At 40.3% G+C, this 11,356-nt stretch overlaps 1 protein-coding gene across 1 annotated transcript; it reads right to left on the bottom strand.

Annotated features, from left to right (window-relative positions):
* Nucleotides 1-2,904: 2,904 nt before the first annotated feature.
* On the bottom strand, nt 2,905-11,090 carry AKAP17A (A kinase (PRKA) anchor protein 17A). Its single transcript, XM_010185157.1, has 4 exons — nt 9,974-11,090; nt 7,701-7,849; nt 6,354-6,594; nt 2,905-4,844 (listed from the first exon to the last, which is right to left on the bottom strand). The coding sequence occupies exons 1-4, from the start codon at nt 10,733-10,735 to the stop codon at nt 3,933-3,935; spliced, it is 2,064 nt and encodes a 687-aa protein (XP_010183459.1). The 5' UTR covers nt 10,736-11,090; the 3' UTR covers nt 2,905-3,932.
* Nucleotides 11,091-11,356: the final 266 nt, after the last annotated feature.

The following is an 11,356-nucleotide window of genomic DNA, read 5'->3' as shown; positions in this document are numbered from 1 at the left end:
TGCACCCTCAAGAGTAAGGTAGGTTCCCACTGGGTCAATCCTATCGTCCTAGCATCTCTGATGACAAGAGGGAGACATCTGGCTCCGTGTTTTCTGGAGACAGATGTGGAATCTCTCCTGGAGTTGAGTGCAAGAAGAGAGGTGCATCCTCACAACTGAGAAAACTCTTCCTGTCTCATTGTGTGAGTTAAAACTCGAAAACGGACAGAATATCCTGGGCATTTCTTGGGACTCAGTAAGTGGAATAGGGCTGAGGTCTCTCTCACTGCTGCCAAGGCTTTCCAGCGGGCATGAACACAGTGCTGTATTGTGGAGTTGCCTGACCCATGGCTTAATCAGTTTTACACCCCATATTTACACCACACCAGTTCTGCTCAGTGAGCAATTTTTCCCACTTCTGAAGGAAAAAAAAACACATGTCAATAAAGAGTGAACTTGACCTTTCCCTAACAACAAAGGCTGAGGTAAGCTTAAAACTGACACGTATGGCTGGCTGATGCAGAGCAAGAAGCTGGGAACCATTTGAGTTCTTGGCTTTGCAATGGCATGGGAAGAGCTCCAGAGTTTGAAAGCAGGACAAAAAGTTAAGTCAAATGCATGGGATAAGCTTAAGACTTCTGGAGGAATGACTTGTACTGAAGTCTTCCATCATCTTAGCTGCACCCAGAGGGTGGTGGTAAATAGCTCCTTTTCAAACTATAACCTTTCACAAGTGGGGTCCCCCAGGAATCGATACTGGACTGTTTAATATCTTTATAAGTGATCTACATGAGGGATCAAGTGTACCCTCATGGAGTTTGCTAATGATACCAAACTGAGTGGGGAAGTGGACACTTCAGAAGGGAGAGCCACCCTGCAGGAAGACCTGGATAGGCTGGAAGAGTGGGCTAACAAGAACCTTATGAAGTTCAAGAAGTTTAAGTTCTTGCACCTGGGAAAAGATAATCCAGGAGGTGCAGCACAGGCTGGGGAGCATTGTGGAAAAGGACCTGTAGGTCCTGGTGGACAACAAGCTCAGTATGAGTGAACAGAATGCTGCTGTGGCAGAGAAAGCCAGGATGCTGAGTTGCATCAACAAGGGCATCACCAGCAGAGATAAAGAAGTCCACAATGAAGTCCACAAGACCAATGCCCAGCACATCTTGGATCAATGGCTACCTTGGAAAAACAAAAGCCCCCATATTTTTTGCTGAGCGTGACATTACATAGCATAGGACATCCCTTTGGTAAGTCTGGGTCAGCTGCCCCAGCTGTGTCCCCTCCCCTCTTGCCCAACTTCAGTCTAACCATTCAGAGTGGTGTGCACAAAATGTGAAACTGAGAAGGCCTTGACACTGTGCAAGCACTGCTCAGCAACAGGTGAAGCACTGATGCGTTATCAAGTGTTTGTCATAGATACAAAACATAGCACCATAACTGGCAGCTATGAAGAAAGTTAACTCCATCCCAGACAAACCCAGCACAAGGATACATGACACAATATACATTTCAGGGGATTCAGCACTGAGAAGATATTGGAGAGCTTTGATGCAAAACACACAGCTGAAGCAAGAATACTGCTAAGTGCTGGACTAGATAAATCTCTGCACTGAGCAGTTACTGAGTACTTGAGGTTCTGGGACTTTTAAGAGGTTTTGGTTGGGTTCAGCTGGCAGACTGAAAGGGACTTCTTCCACATTCCCTCTGCAAAGCAAGTACCTGCAAGTAGCTTCAATGCACTTTCAGGCTTTTCTTCCTGAAGCTGCTGTGAAAAGAATAAATAATACAAGGGATATAAACAAGTGAGTTACTTTATGTTACTGCACTTTCAGGACACTGTATGAAGCCAGTGCTGGATATGGTGAGTTAGGCTGAACGATTATCAAAGCCTGACAGCTGAATATCCTCCCGCTTACTTTATCTGGCCTCAGAAATTGCCTAAACATCAGAGGAGCTTATGCAATTTAATAATTTCAAGGTGGGATATGAACCCTGCTCTTGGTGCCTTCTCTGCAGAAAAAAAAAAACAAACTAACAAGCACAGTCTTTTTTCACATTAACTATCAATATCTGTTCCATTCTTCTAGTATCACTCATTAACACTTTTTGGTGATTGGCTCTGCTTTAACTGTCAGCCATTAAACTTCTCACATAACTGCAGATAGAATACACTTTTTAAAAAGTGGTGTTACCATGGACAGTGTGTCGGTTTTTGAGAGCAGGGTAAGCAGAATTGCATGCATTTACAAACAGGCATCCCACCAGCCTTGTCAAATACTTGCAAGCAACACTAGACTGGATTTTAGCTAAATCATTACAAGGGATGAATTTATCTTCAGGCAGATAAGCTTTTAGAACCATGATAGTAAAAAAATGAGCTCTCCACAGAAAGCAACTGCTCAGAATTCAAGACGTTGGTGAAGCTGAGATTATTTGATAAATCAGTCTAGGTTTCAGCCCTGAAAATAAGTGGTGAAACTTGCAAGAGAAGTCACAAAAACTGCAGAAGTAACATAAACAATTGGAGATCTTTAAATACGTGAGTTGCCAGGAAAAGAAAAGAAGGTCTACCTTTTCTTTCCACAGCTAGTTAACTACAGAGATTTCAGCAGCATGGTTTAGTAAGAAGCAAACCCCGCATGCATTCACAGAGCAACACAAACTCAGGCAGCCAGGGATCCAGCTGAGCTTGCAGCACCAGTGTGCTTCTCAGGCACTCCATGAAAGGGATGCACTTTGATTTGACGCAACAGTGTGAGGAAAACGGCATCTGAAGGCTGTAGATAAAGAGCACATGCTTCACTGAATTCACAGTTGACATAGCCGTACATAACAGCATCATCAAAAGGAGTGGCTGAGATTCATTATTCAAATGTGTCGAGTGATTTTTTCAACAAAGGGTTCTCATACAACACTTCTGCAGATTTTAATACACTGATACATGAAAACAGCAACTTCAGTTCACTGGAAACAGTTTTCTTTTTAATTTTACCATAAAAAGGCAAAATAAACTCTTTCACTGTAATGTTATAGCTTTTAATATTCCTGAGCTGCATTTTAGAAGCAAAAGTATTCTTAAACGGATTTAACAAGACACTGCAGCCTTACTTTCCAACACCACAAGTAAAAATAATTTAGCAAGAAGGCCCCTTTTTCAAATGACAATGGCTAGCTCTGTATGTACCTGAAAAAATGCTTCAAGTGGCTCTATGCCATCTCAAGTAATTACAAAGCCTAATATGTCAATAAAATAACAGAACTTTTCAACCATTGTATCATTGATTCTTACTTCCTCCATCAGTGTCTCTCTCATACATGGAAAGTATTATAATACAAATGGCATTACGTGCCAGAATAATTTGGGCCACAAAGCTTGGCACCATACAGATGTAAGAAGGAATCATAGCAGTTTAAAAGATATCCTGTGTATCTTTCTAGTCAGTTTTAAGAACTATATGAAAGTCCTGCTATCCGTCTCAATCACCAAAAATTCTACTTTGTTAAATGTGATTTAATTGAATACACCAGAAAGCATTTTAAAACAAATCTGTATGTAGTATCTTGTCACATCTGAAGTTCCTATAACTGGCACCCATGTGCTTCTCAAGCCAAATTAGGTGATAAAGAGAAAAAACTAAATCAACTAAAATTATAGTTTAGAAAGCTGAAAAAAATCAAGAAAATTGGTTGGCTTTTAGCACTGTAGGAACTTGAGCACAAGCGCAGGTGGTTATACCTACATTGTGGCAGAAACCTAGAGACAACAAAGCATGAAAGAAAGTAAAAAAAGAAAAAAACCAGGCATCTCTTTTCTCGACTTCAGGGACTCGATGCAAGTTAAGCATTGGTTGAAACGAATGTGTTTTCTACAGCAGTCACACTGACAAGGTCTCGCTTACAACTTTCTGGCCCTTTAGTCCAACTACAGCCTTTCTGAGGAGCCAAGGCCTCCACTACCCACTCCAAGTACTCCTTTGCTTACTAAGTGATCTCTTTCGGTGCCTTCGTCTCCTGCTCATGCTTCTGCGACTATGACTTCTTTCTCTTCTGTCTCGTTTACGTTCACTGCTGTGAGTTCTTCTGTAACGTGAACATCTGGGGCTTACACTTCTTCGCCGAGGACTGTAACTTCTGCTAGAGTGTCTATAATACCTCCTTTCTTTCCTGCGCTTTTCATCCTGGTAACTCGCCTCTCTTCTGTGTCTGCTCCTCTCTCGTTTACCCTTACTCTCATCAGTGTTTATGCTGCTACACGAACGGCTCTTTCTTCTCCTTGGCTCTGTGCTCCGTTTGCCCTGCTCACAGTGCGAGTCCTTCCTGCAGGTATTCTGGTTGTAGCTAGAGAGGCCCTTCTGCTGCTGGTTATTGGCAGGAACACAGGAAAGCACCCCTGAACTTCTTTTCTCAGAACACTTCTCAGAGTCTGTGGTATGTTTCTGACCTTCTTTAACATGAACTCTGTCATGAATGTTGCCATTCAAGTACTTGCATTGAGTGTTTACAGTCTCAGAAGATGCTACTTCTTTTTGAAAGTTGGGAGCCTGTTTCCCCGTAACAGCCTGTCCTGAGGTAGAAGTGATGCAACTGGATGACACAGTGTGTGGAACACCACTAGAGGTTTTCAGCATGTCAGACTGAGATGCTTCAGTTTCTTCTTTGTTTTGATTAACTGCATCCATTTTCTTGCTCAGAAGATTGTTCAGTAGTTTTTCCCTCAGTTCCTTTTCTTTCCTCTGCAATCCCAGTGCTCTCTCTTTTTCTTCTTCCACACGTTTGAGCTCAGCCTCCTGGAGTCTTCGTTTCTCCTCTAGCTGCTGAAGACGAATCTTTTCCTCATTCTGTTCTTGCTCCAAAAGCTTTATAGTCTGAAAGAAAGTCAAAGAGAAGGTATGAATAAACAAGAAAATATTTATAGACCTGCTCATGCTTCCAAGTTATACAATAACACAAAGCCAGCCAAGAAAATAAAATCTAACAAACAGAACTTAACCATCCCAAACTAAAACAGTTGTTTTCTTCTTAAAAGGAAAAGAACTCAAACCAACCAAACAAAAAGACCAACATACAACTGTCGTAAGGTGAAACATTAGTATTAGTCCACAAACTCTTCTGAATGTCAACTGTTTCACAAGGCAAAACCAAAGCTTGGTCTTTATGGCTCCTTACAGAATCACACAGAATCACAGAACGTTAGGGACTGGAAGGGACCTCAAAAGATCATCTAGTCCAATCCCCCCCCTTAATACATCAAGAGTAACACACAAGCTAGAACAGTATGTGAAATTTGAAGTACTAAAATATATTTATCAGGGTCAACACCTGAAGGTTTCAAATTTAAAACATTAATTCCTCTTTGATGATCACAATCTGTGGTTCATAGATGACTCTACAATGAGTCCATTAAAAACAGCAAACAATTAAACACACATTATGTAGACACTGTTTCTCATTTTGTCAACCACTTTAGAAACTCATGATACTGAGTTAAAAAGGTTCAAGCTATTTTTTTTTTCATTCTGACCCAGACAAACAGCTTAGTGTAGATTTCAAAATTCTGGGAATGAAAGAAACACATTGCTCTGTTTTATCAGACAACCTTACTATTTCACAGCTGCAAAGCTACAAAGCCTGCCAGAAGTATTTTTCCCTTCTCCTAGCATGTAACTGACCAAATAGCACTGTATGAGTTCAAAAACACTCCTGAGGTACACTGGCATCAAGGAAAAATAAAAACAAACTGTGCTTTGCCACAGTGATTTCCATTTCTACAGAAAATACTTAACATACATTACATTATACCCTAACCTCACTTGATCCAAGTCTTAAGCAAATGACATCCTGCTTCAGTTAAAAATAATACTGTTAGAGAGAAGGGATCTAACATTTGAAACCTCAGCTGACAGTACTCTTCCTAGAGGAAACAATTCTGCACATTTTCAAACATCAAATAATGAAAGCTCATTATCCGAAACTGCAAAGAATAGTTTATGTAACTGCTGAAAGCCAGAAGGAAAACTGCATTAAAACTGGAATCAGAAATAAGGATAAGACAAATCTTATCCTGTGTGTTTGGTTCCCTTTATCATGCTTACACATTCCTTTCCCAGACTGCACAAACATTAGTTTGTGCGAAAAACAGTCATTCAGGACTACAGGTTCAAGTTAACTCTTCCATTTACCTATATGCATGTATTTTACCAAGGAAGAAATACTGTTTCATTGCACTTTTTTGAGTTTTTACTCTAAGGAATAGCATCTGGAAAGATAGTAAATCTGTTGTTTAATGAACAGCATTCCCCACCCCCCTTTAAGTCAGTAAAAGGCTTTGTTCTTCTGGGTTCTTCATTAGCTTCTGAAATAAATATTGCAGTTACCTTTGCCCTGCTTAGCAGTTCTGCAATTAGTCTAATGGACTGAAGATTCCTCTGAGCTAACAGGAGCTTCCTTTCTTCTAACTTTATCTTCTCTTGCAGTTTTTTCTGCTCTTCAGCTTGAAGCTTTTCAAGTTGCTTTTTGTTTCGCCGAAGTTCACGATCTTTCTGTTTCTGTTCTCTCTTGCGCAACTTTTCTTCTCTTTTTCTCTCTCTCTCATATTCTTCAAGCTCTCTCTGCTTCCTAAAAAGAAATTAATATGTTTACCTTATCTAAGGTAGGTACAATTTTAGACTCCCATTCTATATAAAAATACATTTCGTACTTCAAGTAAATTTGCTTCGAAGTAAGTCTTTGTTGATTACCAAAGAATGAAAGTAGAAAACAGGGAACATTTAACCATTAGTTATGACAGCAAATAAGCATCAGCCTGTAATATTTAAAAATATGTTGGAATCCAGATATAAAGCATGTCTACAACAAAAAGTTGGGTTTTTTTAAAACCAATTGAAACAGAGGCAATAATAATGCATCAGACAGCTGGGCAGTCAATCACCATGGTGAGAAGAAAATTACCAAGCCAGTTAATGTGCGTGGGTTGGTGCTTTTTATTTCAGCCATCAGGACAAAATGGTAGCTTGTGTAAATGACTGAGGGTTCCTGAGATGTGGTGTCTAATGGCACAACTTTTAGGAAACTGAGTATTTTGCAGATTTAATATTTTGGACTGAACATAAGCATTAGTGATAATCTAAATAATATTATAGTTTCATAAACTGTTTAATATCTAAACATTAAGCAATAACAATTTATATACAACAAGGCAACTGGGCGCTATATAACCTCTGGAACAATTGGCTCCACTCATGTTTATATTCTGAACAGCTGTCTGATGATATTTGCACTATATACATTTCTTAAATTGCCACTGTAAAGATATGCTTGTATATCATCCCTTTCCTGGAAAAATACTGATGTTAAAAGCAAATAAGCTCTGAAACATCAAAGTGATTTACTAGTAGAACTAGTGCATCATTTTCTCTTCTTCATTTGCAGTACACATTTTTCTATCAGAATGACTACAAATGATATAAGTTCTCAGCTCTTGCAATTACAGTTCGATTAAAAAAAAATAAATTGTAAAACACTCTTCCCCAAATCTCAAACTCCCCAAATCCTACTTCTTCAAAAGGACCACAATATTTCAAGTGCTTCACTTTAGCTACAGGAGTAGAACTTTGAAAGGAAACTTTTAGTTATTCTCTATCTATTGATGTTGATATGAAGGAATAACTAGTTTTGTTATGCCTGATTGTTAAAAATATAACTGAGCAGTAAGCAATAAATACCTTTCTTCCTCTTTTTGCTTTTCCTCAGCTTCTTTCTCTTTACGTTTTTGTTCTTCTCTCTGTTTTTCAAGCTCTTGAAGCTTTTGTCTTTCAAGCTGACGCTTCTTAATTGATGCATCACTGAGATGTTTTGTTGAGTCAAAAGAAACCTTTAGAAGATACAATTGAAAACAGTTTTAAGTTTACAAAAGGAGTCCACGACAACCTGCACAATCCTTAACAACTGTAACCTAGCACAAAGATATCCAAACCACTGTGTGAGTATTATCAAAACTATAAAACCTTCTTCAAAACAAAGAGAACTTCTCTATGTGCCCAGAGGAAGCATCAAAGTACTACAGCTGGGTAACAGGGAACTAAATGCCTGCACATTAGCACAATCAGGTACCAGTTTACACTTCTCTGTGTCTGACATCCAAAAGTAAATCCTAGTGTGGTTTAGGCCCTGGCTATCCAACGGTTCCAACCTGCGAGAAGGGGAACATACAGAAGTCTTTCAACTCATGTATGCTCTTAGGGACTGTACAGCACCAGGTGAAATGGGCCTTAATAAAGGCTTCCCTTTCTCCCTAACACTGTGATCCTTAAGTTCAGCTGAACAAATAGTTCTACAACATTCAGCACTTGGTTTAAGCAAGTGCCTCCCCACCAAGATTCCCAAAATGAGGTACACTGGGCTGAAGCTCCAAGTTTGAGACTGGGAACACAAGAGAAAGGGAAGCTACACACATCTGAGCAAGAGGACCTGGGAAAACACTTAGCTTCCAGGACACGTGGCCACACCTTGGCCATGTCCAGCTGCACGCCAGAATAAGACATCAGCAGACATCGCATCTCTGGTGTCTTAATCTCCCATTCTAGACACCACCACCTATGCAGGTAGGCAAGGGTCTATAATTCTCATTAGGCCCATCGTCATGAACTACAAAGCGCACATACTCTGCAGTTTAATTCCCTCAGGCTTTATGAAAAATGATGTTTAATTAACAGGCTAATAGGACAGACAGGTAGAAACTGATAAGGTGTTGCAACCTTGTATGAAAGAAATCTGTCCCAACAGCTCAGTCGCAAGCATAGCCCTCTCTCTTTCCTATCAATCCCCAGGGCAGCTGCCAGGAAGGCATGCTTCCTCTTGCACAGCCAAACTAAATTTGGGAACCCTAATCCGTTGCATGTAAGTGATGGTTTGAAGTTCACATCCCCTTGAAAACCTTGAGGGTCAAGGTACAGTTCCTATGCTCCAACTGACAAACTTTGATAACAAGTTAAAAGATTACAGTACTTATACTGACTAAACTAAAACTTGAACAAATATTTCCATGCCCCCACATTACACAAAGGAATACTCAAGCTTTTTCCTGAAATACACCTTCTGATTTGATGAATAATTATTAAGCATACTGAAATGCAGTTGCAAACATTTCACGCAATCAATACATAAATGCACAGACCATCTCCACATGTATCAGAGCGAGTTTTCTTCAGGCCTTACTTTCACAGATACTACATCTGAACAGACTGCATTGTTCTCTCCTGTCACAGCTGCATTTTTTAAGACAATGAGGTCACAGAAAAAAAGATCTGGAAAACTCAATATGTAACTATTATGAATTAAACATACTGCATTCACAGGAAACTGTGCTACAGATTAACATTATCATTTAAATTTCTGTGAGGCCTTTCTGTATGTGAAGTACACTAGTGATTAACTCTGTATTCCACAGGCCTTACAGGCCACATGCCTTCACAGTCCTGACACTTTTCTGGTAGACCTTGTTATGACTACTGGGACCAAACAGAGAGGCTGTGAAATTCTCCCCCAGAATTTCTATGTAGGGAACACAAGAGAAAAAAAATGTACTTTAAAGTCAGCCTTCTGGTGAAATATATATGAACTTGCTCAGAAATAGAATTTTAACTGAGATTACAAGATTTATAAATACATTTTACTTTCTAAGAAACTTTTAGCAGGTCATGTTCATAAACTTGGTCCTTCCATCAAGCAGTTCTCATTTCCAGAACTGTCTTGTTAAAAAATAAAAGGCAAAACCCTACCCACTTTGCCCATGCAGCCTAACAACCCTTTTTTCCCTCCATCATTTTCCTTTAAAAATTCTTTTACAGCTGTTCCATAAAACTACATTAGTGCTGTTAATGTCACCAGTCGTCACCACTAGAGCACACAGATGCAGGCTTTAAGCACTAGGGAAATAACATTTAGCTATGTTTGGTCTTTCACTTGGGTTCCCATAAAAAAACCTGCAGTTTCTCACCTTTATATTGCAAGCCACTGCTTTGCCATCATCACCTTTATACATCAGCTTCATCCCTCGCAGGGCATTCATGGCCTTAATGAAACCTGCGTACTCCCGATATTGAACATAAGCTTCAAAATTTAAATGGCCTCCAAAGCTGAAAGTGTGAAAATTTCTGCCAGTCATTTCTTCTCTGTAAGGGTCCAGCATAGGTATGTCCACATTACGTATTTCTCCAAATTTCTGGAACACTTTAATAAGGACTTCTTCATTTGGCTTTTCCGAGCCGGAGTCCTTTGCTGCAAACCACTTACAAGGTAAACCCTCTAAGTGAATTGTATCTGGCCTTTCCCCAGGCAAAGTTTCATTCATGTCTTTTGCATCACGGAAAAACGAGTCCCAGTCATGCCTGGTAGGAAAGTCAATCTTATATTCCGCAGCACGGACTTTCAAAATGTCAGAGAAGCCACTCAGTTTTATTGTTTTGCCATCAAGGCATGCCAGAAAAGATTTAACTAAACTTTTGTTTTCAACCTCTCCTTCAAACCGGATGAAATCCATTGTGCTTTTAGAAATCCGAAGAGTGGAAAACTGATGAGTTTGCACCATCCCTTTCAATCTTTCCATCACTTCCCAGTTCGAAATGGATTTTCCCGGTTGTTTCAGCTGAGGAAGTGCCACACTGATGGTCATTTTTGTAATGGGTTTAAGGTATAACCCACAGGGAGAACAGAGCTCTACAGCTTCTGATGTATCATGAACTATTGTTGCAGCAGCCATAACACAGAAAAAGCATGGGATAAAAAAAAGATGCAAGTTTAAGTTGCAGGCCAACAGCAGTCAAATAAAACAGCCCTTAACCGTAAATAACTGAATTCTTTGGCCATTTAACCATTCCCAAGTTAAAACAATGTCTCTTAATAAAAGAGTCAATTAGAGAGTTAAAACTGAGTAGTACAAACATCTTACATTACTTTACAACCACAAAAGCCTATCAGTAATTAAGCCTCAGTAAGGCCTCAGAAAAACAACCAAGAAGCTGGTGACAATCTGAGGAATATGTGAAGTTGGTACGCGATGGCTCAGAAAGCAGCTACCCTTTTTCAGGAAGGAGGAGACAAGCAGAGCGATGTCACACTGTTTTGAAGTCTGCTTAACAACCAGGGAGTCCCAGCAGGCCGGCGCCGAGGCGGATCCCAGCAGAAATAGGTGGAAAGTGTCTGCAACAAGAGAAAAGCGTCCTGCTTTACTTAAAAGCCAGCAGTCCCTACAGCCGTGTCTCCGACCAGCGCTGAGTCGCCTGGGGTCGGGAGGGAGCGAGGGAGCGCCGTGAGCCAAGCGACCACCACTGGCCCGCGAGAAGGCCAGCAGCTGCTCCCGATGGGAGAAGCCCGGGCGGCG

Source organism: Mesitornis unicolor, unplaced genomic scaffold (genome assembly GCF_000695765.1).
Source record: "Mesitornis unicolor isolate BGI_N332 unplaced genomic scaffold, ASM69576v1 scaffold20045, whole genome shotgun sequence".
Taxonomy (NCBI): Eukaryota; Metazoa; Chordata; class Aves; order Mesitornithiformes; family Mesitornithidae; genus Mesitornis; species Mesitornis unicolor.
Note: the sequence above shows the minus strand (reverse complement) of the source record. Positions and strands in the feature narration are given on the sequence as shown.